This window comes from Hylobates moloch, unplaced genomic scaffold (assembly GCF_009828535.3).
Source record: "Hylobates moloch isolate HMO894 unplaced genomic scaffold, HMol_V3 SCAFFOLD_7, whole genome shotgun sequence".
Classification (NCBI taxonomy): domain Eukaryota; kingdom Metazoa; phylum Chordata; class Mammalia; order Primates; family Hylobatidae; genus Hylobates; species Hylobates moloch.
In genome coordinates, this window is record NW_026652282.1 from 10,371,516 (window position 1) to 10,387,405 (window position 15,890).

A 15,890-nucleotide genomic window follows, 5' to 3' on the forward strand; every position below is an offset into this window, starting at 1 on the left:
CCTCATCCTCCACCAACCTCCAGGTGACATCTGATCACCCTGGCCCGTCTTCAGCAAGAATCTTGTCAGGTTGGTTTAGACAGAATCCCCCTTACCCCTGATGTTTCCTCTTAATAATTTTCCACCCACTGACCCCCCTACCTTGCTCCTTGGCTACAAATTCTCACTTTTCCATGCTACATTTGAAGTTGAGCCCAATCTCTCTTCCCCACTGCAAGACCCTGTTGCAGTGGTCCCTATGTCTACCTCAATGGTCCTGAATAAAGTCTTCCTTACCATGCTTTAACAAGTGACAAGTGTCATAATTTTTTTTTCTTTTTGAGACAAAGTCTTGCTCTGTCGCTAGGCTGGAGTGCAGTGGCACGATCTCAGCTCACTGCAACCTCCACCTCCCAGGTTCAAATGATTCTCCTGCCTCAGCCTCCCAAGTAGCTGGGATTACAGGCACGTGCCACCATGCCCGGCTAATTTTTTGTATTTTTAGTAGAGACAGGGTTTCACCGTGTTAGCCAGGATGGTCTCAATCTCCTGACCTCATGATCCGCCTGCCTCGGCCTCCCAAAGTGCTGGGATTACAGGCGTGAGCCACTACGCCCAGCCAAATAATTTTTTCTTTAAAAAGGTATTATATAATCCTTAAACATTTTAGCCCTGTAATAGACAGCAAGAAAAAAGTAACCCCTGACAGTTTTGAGCTGCCCCGGCAGTCACACCTGGGCCTTGGTGCTCCGTGGAACATAAATACTTCACAGAACACCATCAGACGTGGCCACTCTTTGACCAGATGGATCAAGACAAAAACAAGACTCTTTTGTAATCACGTGGGAATGCTGAAAAAACATAAACATCGTCCAAACCACAAAAATGACCAAACATCCCCTATCCCAGTTAATGAGTCACTGGTCTTGTCTCCCCTCCTTTTAGGTAAGATTTATTATGATACTTAATCATACAATCGCCCTCCTTCCTGCCAGCACCCAGTCGGGAGTACTGGATTGGATACTCTGTTTCCCTGAACCTTTCACCAATCACCTTGGAGTAAGGCATCAGCAAAGGAGGCCGTCACATTCGTTCAACCATCACTGTGCTTTTACTGGCCCTTTGCAGGCAAAGAATGAGAATGTGCACAGACAAGAAGTGCAGGATGCACATGACCACTCAATTAACATTTACTACTTTCATATCAACTGATGCATGCTAGGATGCTAAAAACACTTTTTGAATTAATTACTGCGTTAAATAGATTCATATTTATGTCTACAGTTATGTGAACATCTAGCTGAGCACTGTCTTGACTGTCCTGAGTAGAAGCAGAAAAGATAAGTTGTAAAGTACATCAACAAACTTCGCTGCTAAAAAACGAAAGTGCAGCTTCTCTCGGGCCCGGGGCGGGGCCACAGCTCCTCCTCTAGCAAGCCGCGCGAGCGCAGTCCCACGGCCGCCGCCGTTCGCTCTACGCAGGCGCCATTTCCCTAGCGCGCATGCGCTGGGTCCCAGGCCCACGTGCGCCGCCCTGTGGGCTTGGATTGGCTGAGCCTTGACGTTGTCCCAGTCCCGGTGATCGGAAGTTCTCCGTGGGTGCTGGGCGGCCGAAGGCTCCGCAACGGCGCCTGCGCTTTTCGGTGAGTCATGCTTCAGGTTTGTCAGGGCCTGTGTCCCGCAAAAAGGCGAGCCCTTGTTCCCAGCGGAAGCCCGCCCCGGCTCGCGGCAGCTTTCCGGTGCGCCCTGGGCGGCGTAGGTCCAAAGGTGCTCGCACCCCCGCCCCTTCCTCTCCGACTGTGGAGGTCGCCAGAGTGGGCTAAACCCTCGGGACTGTCGCTGCTTGTGTGCTGGGGGCCGGGCCGTCATCCCAAGATGACTAGCGGCAGGCTTTGCATGTTGCTCGACCCCACCCACTGGAACTCGAACCCGGGCTAGACCGGGCGGTTAGGCTGGTCCCTTCCCCTCGCTGCACCTTTACTAGGGGTCACCATTAAGGGAAAGGGCCCTAGCGCAGTGCTGAGTGGCTGTTTAGTAACCGCTACACCGCTGCCAACATTTGGCATCATTTCTCTCCATAGAGGGCGGGGCTCCCTGTGAAGCTGTGGAGCTGCTAAGTGGGTTAGGGCTAGAAAGTTACAGTTTCTCTTTAGGCTTTAAAGAGATCTAAAGATCTGAACAGATCTAGGTTATTATTGACTTGTTACCAACTTCTGGAAACGTTGTTTCCAGAACTTTCCTCTCGTTCTTCTCAGGGTTTAGGCCATTTTTGTGCAGATGTGTGCACCTTGCTTACTATAATATTAGCTAATCTTTATAAGTTTTTATATGGATCCAATACCATATTTCGTGCCTACTTTTCCTGGCACTGTATACACTTTTTGGTATAGGTATGCACCTAAGCATTATCCATATTGGCATCAGTTCTAGAACCGTGGTGTCCAATAATGATAGCCATTAGTTACATAAGGCTTGAGCACTTGAAATGTGGCTAGTCCGAATTGAGACGTGCTATAAGTGTAAGACACAGTGAATTTTCGAGAATTAGCATGAAAAAGAATGTAAAATATCTCAATTTGTTTATATTAATCACATGTTGAAATGACTATTGTGGATACACTGGGTGAAATAAAATGTATAATTAATTTCACCAATTTTTATTTTTTAACATGACTACTGGAAAATTTTAAATCATATTTGTGGTTTACATGTTATACATATGTTGCACTGCCCTGCTCTAGAAAAGGGTCAACAAACTATGGCCTGCAGCCAAATCCAGCCTGCCTGTTTTTGTAAACAAGTGTTACCAGAACAAGTTCATGCCTACCCATTTATGTTATTTTCTGTATCTGCTGTTGCTGCTACAAGAGCAGCAGAGTTGAGTAGTCCATAGAGATTGTATGGCCTACAAAGCCTAAAATATATACCTTCTGATCTTTAACAGAAATAGTGTGCTGACCCCCTGCTCTAGAACAATGCCTGGTTCGGTAGATATTTTTAAGCCTTTTAATTGTAGACTCACATCCTATTATTCACACTTACTATGTGACAGCCATAGTTCAAAGCACTTTGTCAAGACTTTCATTTAATTCTCATTAATCCTAGGATGTTAGATTTCTCCCATTTTGTAGATGAGGAAATTGAGGCACAGAATGGTCAAGAAACTTATCCAATGTGCTCAGCACCCCTCACTTCTGGGAACTGGACGTGCTTGACCTTCCTTATGCAAATGTTTTGACCCCTCAAACCCACTTCATTAGCCCACAGTGGGCACCATGGTTTTGTTTTTTTGTTTGTTTGTTTTGTTTTTTTTAACCAGATTTATTTGAACTAGAATTTTTTGAATGATTTTTTTGAACTAGAATCGAGATGGGCTTGGTCTCCTGCGGAAGAAGCCAAGGGGCACTGGGCTTAGGTGCAATGAGTACAAGCAAGCTGGTGTGTAGTGAAAAGAAATGAAGCTCACAAGCAGAGAAGAGAGAGAGCATCCTGGATGCTCATCACTCATTTAACAACAACAAAAGTGTGTTAAGTAATAGTAAGCACTGGCTGGGTGTTTGCTAGGTGTGTATAGGTGAATAAAACATGTGAATCTTCTCTTATGGTCTTGTGGGGAAGGCAGTAAAAACGTTTTTTAAATGTGATAAACACCATGAAAAAAACATGCAAATTATTTACTGTTTTTAGCAGGTTTCCTCACCTGTGAGATGAAAATAAGCCATTATCTGTATTTCAGGAGTATTGTGAGGATTGAGATGACTGGAGTGTGTATGGCCAGGAGAGTTGCTCAATAAATATATGTTGCCTTCCACTGTGAAGAGGTAAGTGAGGGGGTGAATATCAGGAATTGTGTACATTATGACACTTAAAATATTACAGTTGTCATTTGTAATTTGTAGAGAAGGTTGTCAGCTGCATTGTACACAGTAGGTGTTTTAAATCTTTTCTTTTTTTTTTTGAGACAGAGTCTTGCTCTGTCACCCAGGCTGGAGTGCAGTGGCACGATCTCGGCTCACTGCAAGCTCCGCCTCCCAGGTTCACGCCATTCTCCTGCCTCAGCCTCTCCGAGTAGCTGGGACTATAGCGCCCGCCGCCACGCCTGGCTAATTTTTTTGTATTTTTAGTAGAGACGGGGTTTCACCGTGATCTCGATCTCCTGACCTCGTGATCCGCCTGCCTCGGCCTCCCAAAGTGCTGGGATTATAAGCGTGAGCCACCGCGCCCGGCTTAAATCTTTTCTGACTGAATGGGACTCATCTAGAAAAGCCAAAGTCATAGAGTTGTCTGCATTCAGTCCAGGAGCAGAACCAGAGGTGTCTTTGGGGCTGATGGCAGCCTAACTGGCAGGTCCTGCTGGGGTGTGGAGGAGGGTTGTATGCCTGTATGTGGTTTAAATCAGAGTCACCCTGGAGAGCTGAGCCAATATGCAGGCCCTACCCTCAGAGATCCTGATTCATCCTATCTGGAGTGAGGCCCTGCCATTGTTTGTTTTTGTTTTTTGTTGTTTAATTTCCCCAGAGGATTCTAATGTGCAGTCAGGGTTGAGAACCACTAATGGTGAGAGATCAGCCAGGCTCAGGATGCTGCTTGAGCAAAGGCACAGAGCCGTGCCCATCAGTGGTTGAGAGTAGTCAAGAGAGAGGCCTGCTAGGGCTCTTTTTGCCACAGGCCAAGGAGCTTTGGCTCCATCATGAAAGCAAGGGGAAAGCTCTGAAGGGCTTTAAGCAGGAAAATGAGGGAATATCTTTCTGAGATCTGTATTAGAGGATGATCCCTCTAACAAAGTGCCAGACTCACAGTTGGGCCTTGTGAGTGCCAGAAGTAGAGTGAAGGCAGTAAAGAAGCAAATTGTAGCTGTCCAGATGATGGTGAGCCCAGATAGGGTTTGGTACCATCCTGTGTGTGTTTCCCCTAGCAGCCAGTGTCTGTCCATGTTGAAATTCCACATGTATTGTAACTGGCCAGTTTCTTGTCAGTATTCCTTCCACTAGGCTATCAGCTCCTTCAAGGCAGAGACTGTCTCTTTAGGCTCAGCATCTAACACATACTCAATCCCTAATATATATTTATTGAATGAACTATGTAGAACTAAGCTGGACATATGCCTTACTTTGTCTTTTTATGGCAATTGTCAGAATTTTGTGTCTCAATGGCTTCCACATTATACCCTCCTAGGGCAATAAATCCTTTATATCCACATGATGGTCCCACAGAGGACTAGAAAGTTTGACTGGATTTAAATCCTGTTAAAAATGTGGAAGGGAATGGAAAACAATATAGTGGGTCCTCAAAAAATTAAAAATAGAATTACCGTATGATCCAGCAATTCCATTTTTGAGTATATACTCAGAAGAATTGAAAGCAGGGTCTCAAAGAGAGATTGGCATACCAGTGCTCACAGCAGTGTTATTCACAATGGTCAAAAGCCAGAAGCGACTCAAGTATCCGTTGACATCTGAATGGATAAACAAAATGTGTTATATATAGACAATGGAATATTATTCATTCTTAAAAAGGAAGGAAGTTCTGACACACGCTACAACATGGATGAACCTTGAGGACATTATGCTAAGTGAAATAAGCCAGTCACAAAAAGAGAAATACTGTATGATTCCACTCACATGAAGTACCTAGAGTAGTCTCATCCATAGAGACAGAAAGTCAAGTGGTGATTGCCAGGGGCTGGAGGGAGGGAAGAATGAGGAGTTGTTTAATGGGTGTAGAGTTTTCAGTTGGGGAGGATGAAAAGAGTGCTGGACATAAGCATCTTGATGGCAGGGACTGTGTCTTTTCAAAAATCCATGGGCTCTGTTTTATAGCACTTGATATTAAATAATCACCACTGAACATACACAGGCTAAGAACACTGAAGTGTTTAGAGAGAGAATTCATCCAATCTTCCCAGACACCATATGACAAGTGACATAAAACATAATTACCTTTTAGTAATTCTACTTCTATGAATTCACTTTAAGGAAATGAGAGATGTGGAGACCGCATATGTACGAATTTTCTTCAAACTTATGAGAAACTGGAAGGCCCTCAAACAGGAGAACGATTAAAAACTATCGCAAACTCCTAGAATGATCCAATAACATAACCATTTAAAAATCATGTTTTTAAAGAATATTTAATGATGTGGAAAAATAGTCCTAAAGCTAAGTGAAAAAAAAATCAAGATGTAAAACTATATAAAAGATTAAACAGAGTTATATAATCCAGCAGATTCAAGATAAATGAAAACATATGTCCATGCAAAAACTTGTACACAGGCCGGGCATGTTGGCACATGCCTGTGATCCCAGCACTTTGGGAGGCCAAGGCAGGTGGATCACCTGAGGTCAGGAGTTCGAGACCAGCCTGGCCAACATGATGAAACCCTGTCTCTACTAAAAATACAAAAAGCCAGGTGTGGTGGCACATGCCTGTAATCCTAGCTACTCAGGAGTCTGAGGCACGAGAATCACTTGAACCCAGGAGGTGTAGATTGCAGTGAGCCAAGATTGCACCACTGCACTCCAGCATGGGCGACAGAGCGAGACTCCATCTCAAAGAAAACACACACACACACACATACACACACTTGTACACAAATGTTCATAGCAGTATTATTCACAATAGCCAAAAATGGGAAATAAAATGTCCATCAACTGATGAATGGATAAATAAAGTGTGGTTTATCCACACAACAGAATGTTATTCTGCCATGAAAAGGAATGAAGTACTGATACATGCTACAACATGGATGAACCTTGAAAACGTTATGCTGAATAGAAGAAGCCAGATACAAAAGACCACATACTGTATGATTTTATTCACATGAAATGTCCAGACAGCAAATCTATACAGATAGAAAAAAGATTAGTTGTTGACTTGGTGGGGTGGGACAGAAGGGCAGTGGAGTGAAGAAAGAGAAGTGGCTGCTAAAGTGCAGGGATTTTCTTGGGGCGGGGGGTGGCACACATAAATCTTCTACAGTTGATTTATTTGTGGTGATGGATTACACAACTGTGAATATACTAAAAGCCACTGAATTGTACACTTTAGGGGAATTGTATGGTATGTGAATTACATCTGAATAAAGATGTTATTTAAAAATAGAATCTGATCCAAATTTTATTTAAGAATTACATATGAAAAGACTGAAGAGGTATGCAAAATTTTAAAGAGGGGCATTTTCTGAATGGTAAGATTTTAGGTAATTTTCATTTGTTCTTTTACTCTTTTCTGTATTTTCTGTGATGAGCATGCATTGTTTTCATAATCAGAAAAGTTATTGGTCTAATATAATTTCATGATAAACTGTATACGTTTAAGATATACATACTGAAAAATGGTATGAGAAATGGATCAATCACCTTCTACCCACCTTCCCTCTGAAATGTGAATATCGTCTCTTAAGAGTGGCTATATCATCTGTGGCTTTGCATTCAGATAAGTATTCATAATTGCCTCAGAAATCGAGTACTGCATCTCAAACAGGTGCATCTCCCCTCAATCTTTATCCCCAAATATGAAGAATTAAGTACCCTTACATAACCAAGATTCTGAGTCCTACATTTTTAACCACCAGAGGGAGCTGGAATGTAGAAAACCTGGGGCAGTCAGTTTTGTTTTGTTTTAAAGTTAGTTTCACAAAGGGCCATCAATTCAGGATCTTACTTAATTTTCCTAATTATTGTGAACCAGCACTTAAATGATAATTCTTTTTTGCCTTTTTAAAATTCCACTTTTAAAGACTGCAAACAGTAAAAGAGGTCTTCCTAAGAATCAAACTCTCAATAAACAACAGGCAAGACAGCACAGAAAAATAAAAAATATTCACACCCTCTATTAGCGAACATTTCTCTCAGAATTGTCTGCTTCAGATCTTGAAGTCATGCAGTTGTGTCACGTGATAAAGCTTCAAGCTATTCAATATACTTGAGCCCTCCCCGACTCCTTGAAAAGTTTCCTAACAAAGAAGAAACATTCAATGTGCCTGCATTCTATATGCATTACTATTGAAATCACGATGGAGGTTTGCTAGGCATTGAGAAAGATGGTGAATAAGAGATGGGCCTGCAGTGTCCAAAAGGAAGTTAAGCAATATTTGATGCAGGTCAGAATTTCTGAACTGAAGTCTGAGTTTCAACGTAATTCTTAAAGGGAATTGTAATTATAGGTTCGGGGTTTCAGTGGGGTGAAAGCAGCAATTTGTCTTACCAGCAAAATGAGTAAATCTATAGAAGTTAATGTATTTATGTATAAACAACCAAAAAGCACTTTGCTCTTCATTTTGTATGTTCTTTTATTGACCTTTTCTTCGTATTTCTTTAAAATATTTCAGTTGTGATAAAATATACAAAACATAAAATTTACTGTGTTTAGCCTTTTTTTTTTTTTTTTTTTTTTTGACAGAGTCTTGCTCTGTCGCCAGGTTGGAGTGCAGTGGCATGATCTCGGCTCACCACAACCTCTGCCTCCCGGGTTCAAGCAATTCTTCTGCCTCAGCCTTCCAAGTAGCTGGGACTACAGGTGTGCGCCACTACGCCCAGCTAACTTTTTGTATTTTTAGTAGAGACGAGTTTTCACCATGTTGGCCAGGATGGACTCGATCTCTTGACCTCATGATCCACCCACCTTGGCCTCCCAAAGTGCTGGGATTACAGGTGTGAGCCACTACGCCCAGCCTGTCTTAAGCCTTTTTAAGTATACAGTTCAGTAGTGTTATGTACATTCTTGTTCCAGAGGGAAGGTGGGTAGAAGGTGATTGATTCATTGCTCATACAATTTTTCAGTAGGTATATCTTAAATGTATATAGTTTATCATGAAATTGCATTAGACCAATAACTTTTCTGATTATGAAAACAATACATGCTCATCGCAGAAAATACAGAAGAGGAAAATAACAAATGAAAATTACCTAAAATCTTACGATTCAGAAAATGCCCCTCTTTAAAATTTTGTGTATCTCTTTTCAGTCTTTTCACATGTAATTCTTAAATAAAATTTGGATCAAATTCTATTTTTATTTTTATTTTATTTTATTTTATTTTATTTTTTTTTTTGAGATGGAGTCTCGCTCTGTCACCCAGGCTGGAGTGCAGTGGCGCGATCTCGGCTCACTGCAAGCTCCGCCTCCCGGGTTCCCGCCATTCTCCTGCCTCAGCCTCTCCGAGTAGCTGGGACTACAGGCGCCCGCCACCATGCCTGGCTAATTTTTTTGTATTTTTAGTAGAGACGGGGTTTCACCGTGGTCTTGATCTCCTGACCTCGTGATCCTCCCGCCTCGGCCTCCCAAAGTGCTGGGATTACAAGCGTGAGCCACCGCGCCCGGCCAAATTCTATTTTTAAATAACACCTTTATTCAGATGTAATTCACGCACCATACAATTCACCTAAAGTGTACAATTCAGCGTTTTTTAGTATACTCAGTTGTATAACCCATCACCACAAATAAATCTTCAGAAGATTTATGTGTGCCACCACCTCCCAAGAAAATCCCTGAACTTTTTCAGCTGCTCCTCCTCCTTCACCCCACTGCCCTTCTGCCCCACCCTGCCGAGTCAACAACTAATCTATTTTCTGTCTCTATAGATTTGCCTGTTTTGGACATTTCATGTAAATAAAATCATACAATACGTGGTCTTTTCTGTCTGGCTTCTTCCGCTCAGCATAATGTTTTCAAGGTTCATCCGCGTTGTAACCGTATCAATACTTCATTCGTTTTCCTGGCAGAATAATATTCTGTTGTGTGGATAAATCACATTTTATTTATCCATTCATCAGTTGATGGACATTTTGATTATTTCCCATTTTTGGCTATTGTGAATAATACTGCTATGAACATTTGTATACAAGTTTTTGTGCGGACATATGTTTTCATTTCTCTTGGATCTGCTGGGTCATATGATAACTGGTTTATTTATTTATTTATTTAATTTTTTTAGACGGAGTCTTGCTGTGTTGCCCAGGCTAGAGTGCAGTGGCATGATCTTGGCTCACTGCAAACTCCGCCTCCCAGGTTCACACCATTCTCCTGCTTCAGCCTCCCAAGTAGCTAGGACTACAGGTACCCACCACCACACCCGGCTAATTTTTTGTATTTTTAGTAGAGACGAGGTTTCACCATGTTAGCCAGGATGGTCTCGATCTCCTGACCTCGTGATCTGCCCGCCTCAGCCTCCCAAAGTGCTGGGATTACAGGCGTGAGCCACCACGCCCAGCCCATATGTTAACTGTTTAATCTTTTATATAGTTTTACATCTTGATTGTTTTTCAACTAACTTTATGACCATTTTTCCATGTCATTAAATATTATCTAAATACATGATTTTTAAATGGTTATATTACTGTATCCTAGGAGTGTGCCATATTTTTAATCATTCTCCATTTAACCATTTGAGGGCCTTCCAATTTCTCCTTAGAAGAAAATTCTTACATATGCAGTCTCCACATCTCTCATTTCCTTAAAGTAAATTTATGGAAGTAGAATTACTAAAAGGTCATTATGTTTTATGTCACTTGTCATATGGTGTCTGGGAAGATTGCATGAATTCTCTCTCTAAACACTTCAGTGTTCTTAGCCTGTGTATGTTCAGTGGTGATTATTTAATATCAAGTGCTATAAAACAGAGCCCATGGATTTTTGAAAAGACACAGTCCCTGCCATCAAGATGCTTGTGTTCACATTTAGACCAGACAGCTAAATATAGATCCAAGGGTATTATATAGACAAGATTATGTACATTATGTGGAGAGAAAAAAATAAACTGCTTAGATAAAAGTAAACATTTGCCTGCCTAGGATGAAATTCACACAGACATAATCATTGAGCAACTTTTTACACTTAAAAGTTTTTAAAAAATTAACAAAACCAAAATGTAGGAACCAGTTAGTCTAAAGTCATAAATCATCTGGATCGTTGAGTCTGAACCTTTCCCTTGTTCAGAAGACTACCTAAGGCAGCACAGTGTAGCCTGTTGGCTTTTGGGACCCACAGACATAGCTCTAGCTGCTTTTCAACCTGTGCTGTCTCACATTTTCCTTGGATTGCTTGAGACATTAGCCAACCCTTTCTGTCTTGTTTCTTACTCTTCTATTTTCAGAAGAGTACCACTTTAAAGATTATGAAATGAGCAAGTAGTTCAGTTATATAGCTGACTCTGGGGAAAAATTGTCTAGCACTGTTCAGCATTGCCATATTGATGCTGACACCGGCATGATTTCATCTCCAACATGACCACCGGATTCCACCCAAATGGATTGACTAATCTAGAAAGATCATTGATTTGTAAAATTGGAGGTGGAAAAGCTATAGCAGATCCTCTGGCAAGCCTCTTAAGCAGATGTTATGTAGAGGCTCTGCAGTACTGTTTGTTTGTTTTTCACTCGTAGGAATTAAACTCTTGAGAGTAAACCATACCACCTTAAAGATTCCATTTTCTAGCGTGTTGCATACATTTGTATTACATGACTCCTTAAGAAAACATTGCCTAGGTAACTGACAGAAAGTGCTATTTTAGTATCCAGAAGCTGCGACGAGCGACGGCAAACTTAAGAAAACTGAAACCTCTTTTTTCTTTGCAGCTGTAAAGATGTCTGACAAGAACCAGATAGCTGCCAGAGCTTCTCTTATTGAGCAACTGATGTCCAAAAGGAATTTTGAGGATCTTGGCAACCACCTTACTGAGCTAGAAACAATTTATGTGACTAAGGAGCATCTCCAGGAGACAGATGTGGTCAGAGCTGTGTACAGAGTCCTCAAAAACTGCCCCTCTGTGGCTTTGAAAAAGAAAGCCAAGTGTTTGCTATCAAAGTGGAAAGCTGTTTATAAAGAGACTCACTCCAAAGCGAGGAACAGCCCTAAATTATTTCCTGTGAGGGGTAATAAAGAAGAAAATTCAGGACCTTCTCATGACCCAAGTCAGGATGAGACACTGGGCATCTGCAGCTCGAATTCTGTGTCTTCCCAAGATGTTGCAAAACTCAGTGAAATGATTGTGCCTGAAAATAGAGCCATTCAATTGAAACCTAAGGAAGAGCATTTTGGGGATGGTGACCCTGAATCCACTGGCAAGAGATCGAGTGAGTTGCTGGATCCCACAACACCCATGAGAACTAAATGCATAGAGCTTCTTTACGCAGCTTTAACTAGTTCTTCCACAGATCAACCCAAAGCTGATTTGTGGCAAAACTTTGCAAGAGAAATTGAAGAGCATGTTTTTACCCTTTATTCAAAGGACATCAAAAAATATAAAACTTGCATCAGAAGCAAAGTTGCCAATTTGAAGAACCCCAGAAATTCTCATTTACAACAAAACTTGCTCTCTGGGACCATGTCTCCACGAGAATTTGCTGAAATGACTGTCATGGAGATGGCAAATAAGGAACTGAAGCAGTTGAGAGCCTCCTACACGGAATCTTGTATCCAGGAACATTACCTTCCCCAAGTAATTGATGGCACACAGACAAATAAAATAAAATGCAGACGCTGTGAGAAATACAATTGCAAAGTCACTGTAATTGACAGAGGAACACTTTTCCTTCCCAGCTGGGTGCGGAATTCAAACCCAGATGAACAAATGATGACTTATGTAATTTGTAACGAATGTGGGGAGCAGTGGTACCATAGCAAGTGGGTGTGCGTGTAACTGTAAATCAGTGTTCTCTTAACACATAACCCAAGTGATACCTTTTATTTGTACAACTCTTTTGTGCTTTTAAAAATCGTATACACACTACTCTCTAAAACAGAAGAAGGAGGAAAGAAAGTCGTTAGCTGAAGCTGACACCACCATCCCTAAAAGTTACAGTTTGGGGAGAGGGAGTGGATGACTATTTGTATTGTGCCTTGTGGCCATTTAGTACCTTACTGTAGACAGAGTGTGGGTGAGAACAGCCCAGCATAAACTGGGAGACTGTGGGAAATGCATTCCCAGGCCTTACACCATTGAATCCGAATCTGCATTTTGGCAGGATCCCCAGGTAATCTTCCAGGATAGGATAGTTTGAGAAGTGCTACTTTAGCAATAGGCCTGTGGCTCTCAGCAGTGGCTGCATTTTAGAATCATCTGGGAAGCTTTGAAAACCCACTGGTGCTGAGACCCCACCCTAGAACAATTCAATTGGAACCTATGAGATGGGACCCAGGCATCAACATTTCTTTTTTCATTCCTCAAGTTATTTTAAGATGCAGTCATAGTTGAGAACTACTCAGAAATAGGCTCTTATCTGATCCTTTTTACAGCTCTAAGACAAGAGTGTTATTCCAGGCACTTCACGAATGAGGAAACAGGTCCACAGAGGTGTGGTGACATGCCCAAGTGACACAACCATAAATAGTACCAATTCAGACAGATCTCAGATTTTCTCCCTCCCGACTTGCTGAGACTGGCTCAATATCGACTTCTGAGAAATGTATTCCTGGAGGTCGGGGACGAAATGAAGAATGTGTTTAGACTCCAACATTGGGTGACTAGATCTTCATTCTTTTCCCCTCCCTTTTCTCATTTACAGGTCTCCCTTCAACCACAAAAGTCACCCTGGAACTCATCCCGCAGTTAGAATTTTGTTTGGAGCCCTCTTGCTTAGTCGAAGGAGTTTCGTAGTTGTTTCCCGCCCCCCCCCCCCCCCCCGACTGTGAACAGGTTTTTCAGGGTATATAAACTCTGGGATGTTTAGTTTCTGATGTCAGGAGTCTTCATGTTCTCAAGGACAAGTGTCCTTGAGATGGACATTAATGGTCATTAGTCTGTCAGAGGAAGCCCATCACCTTAGCCTTTGAATGTAGTAACAGACGTTTATCTAATAAATGAATTGAAGATGAAATTACCTCTTTGAGGCCTTTGCAAACAGTGTTTAACCAGTTTATATAATTGTTTGAATACAACACGCCTTCTATGTGATTATGGCTGATTTTTTTTTTCCTTAAAAAACTCATGGAATGTTCACCGATGTATAGTTTTAAAAAGTTTACTTTGGCGGTCTCTACAAACCTACCATTTCACTTTCTCACCAGTTCTTTTCTCCTAACTCTCTTCCTATGTTGGAGCTCTGAAGGCCTAACTGTATGTACACTTTACCTGCCTGACAGAATTCTCCAAAACATGCATAAAAGTAAAATATGTTCGTATTTTCAAATAATTTGGAAGAGTCGGCTCAATGCCATCAAGTGTGAAATCTGTTTTGATGTACTTTCTCCCCTTGTCTTCCCAGGGCTGCTTTTTGTGATGCAACATGTTTAGTCCTTAACTTGCAAGGTCATCTAAAACTTAAAAGTTTCACAAAGTGTGGTTTCATATGACTTGGAATAATCTGAAAAACTTCAGTGGTTACGAAAGAGCACAGCACATAAAAACCAAATTTGATTAGTTGAAGTCGGTGTTTATGTTTTGCTTTGGAGGTTTGTGTATATGTGTGTAGTTTTTATTTATATTGGAATTTGGTAAACTAAATGTTCAGACAAATAAAAGTAATTGAAACGGAAATTTCCTTACTCTCCAAAATTTAAAAATATTCATGGTCTGGCCGGGTGCGGTGGCTCATGCTTGTAATCCCAGCACTTTGGGAGGCCGAGGTGGGCGGATTGCCTGAGGTCAGGAGTTCAAGACCAGCCTGGCCAATATGGTGAAACCCCGTCTCTACTAAAAATACAAAAATTAGCTGGGCATGATGGTGGGTGCCTGTAATCCCAGCTACTCGGGAGGCTGAGGCTGGAGAATCGCTTGAACCCAGGAGGCAAAGGTTGCGGTGAACCAAGATCACGCCATTGCACTCCAGCCTGGGCAACGAGAGAAACTGCACCTCAAACAAACAAACAAAAAAAAACAATCTGAATGGTCTTCCTCATTTCATTTCATCTTTATTAGTGAGTTTTGCAACTCGAGTTAGGAAAATAGTAATCTGTGTGTTTTTCTTTTGGTTAATGAGACAGCATTACATTTTCTGCCTGTAGGTAATTCTTTCACATCCTATGTCCTTTCCCCTAAAAGGAAAGGACTTTCTTTAAAATTGACTGCAGGGTAAAGATTTTTTTTTTTTAATTTTTTAGATAGGTTCTCACTCTGTCATCAAGGCTGGAGTGCAGTGGTGCCATCTCAGCTCACTGCAGCCTCAACCTCCCGGGCTCAGGCAATCCTCCAACCTCAGCATCCCCACTCCCTTGAGTAGCTGGGACTGCAGGCACGTGCCACCATGCCCAGCTAATTTTTGTATTTTTTGTAGAGACAGGGTTTCATCATGTTGCCAGGCTGGTTTCGAACTCCTGGGCTCAAGCGATGCTCCCAAAGTGTTCAGCCTCCCAAAGTGCTGGTATTACAGGCATGAGTTACCGTGCCTGGCCAAGACTCTTTAATTTAAAATCACTTTTACAGAAACAGCAAATGGAAGGCCCTGAGACAGGAGAGTGCCTGATACACTCAAGTTCCAGCAAGAGTCCACGGCAGCTAAGTCACAATGAGCAAGGGGAACAAGGATGAGAGATGCTGTCAAGGAGGCCATCGTGAGGGCTCTTGTCGGTCGGCCATGGTAAGGATTTGGGGGAGTTTCTTAAAGCATGACGGGAAGCCACTGAAGCTGGGGAGTTTGTGGTGATGAGATTTAACACCCTTTAGGAAGGATCACTCTGGCTGTTATGTTGAATTAGAAGGGAAGGAAGCAAGGATGCATGCAGGGACAACAGGTGACCGTTGGCAGTGGTCCAAATGTCACATAACTGGCTTCAAGCAAGAGTACACAGAGACTGGGCTCCCCGAATCCTTATGTCAGCAAAGTCCTTGACAACTTTGCAAATGGATGTTTCATAAAATACACCCCCGAATCCTTATGTCAGCAAAGGCCTTGACAACTTTGCAAATGGATGTTTCATAAAATACACTAAATCCCAAATTCCCTACCCATGGCCCATAATAAACAATAATAGACAATG

General features: G+C 42.0%; 2 protein-coding genes across 3 annotated transcripts in view; both read left to right on the forward strand.

Moving 5' to 3' along the window:
• Positions 1 to 15,890, forward strand: part of EGFL6 (EGF like domain multiple 6) — a 198,187-nt gene that overhangs the window by 84,394 nt on the left and 97,903 nt on the right. The gene's annotated exons all lie outside the window — the stretch shown is intronic.
• On the forward strand, positions 1,563 to 14,451 carry TCEANC (transcription elongation factor A N-terminal and central domain containing). 2 transcript variants are annotated; one of them, XM_032756584.2, is made up of 3 exons: positions 1,563 to 1,622; positions 3,716 to 3,800; positions 11,552 to 14,451. In XM_032756584.2, exon 3 carries the CDS (start codon positions 11,560 to 11,562, stop codon positions 12,613 to 12,615), a length of 1,056 nt encoding a protein of 351 aa, XP_032612475.1. In that variant the 5' UTR covers positions 1,563 to 1,622; positions 3,716 to 3,800; positions 11,552 to 11,559; the 3' UTR covers positions 12,616 to 14,451. The 2 variants fall into 2 exon arrangements, with proteins under 2 accessions (XP_032612475.1, XP_058297661.1); XM_058441678.1 differs by lacking the exons at positions 1,563 to 1,622; positions 3,716 to 3,800 and adding an exon at positions 8,415 to 8,496.

Excerpts from the sequence above, each read along its gene's own strand:
- TCEANC (XM_058441678.1), top strand. The coding sequence starts at position 8,415 with ATGATCTCGGCTCACCACAACCTCTGCCTCCCGGGTTCAAGCAATTCT. Across the intron at positions 8,497-11,551 it reads CCAAGTAGCTGGGACTACAG|CTGTAAAGATGTCTGACAAG; the intron begins GTGTGCGCCACT and ends TTTTCTTTGCAG.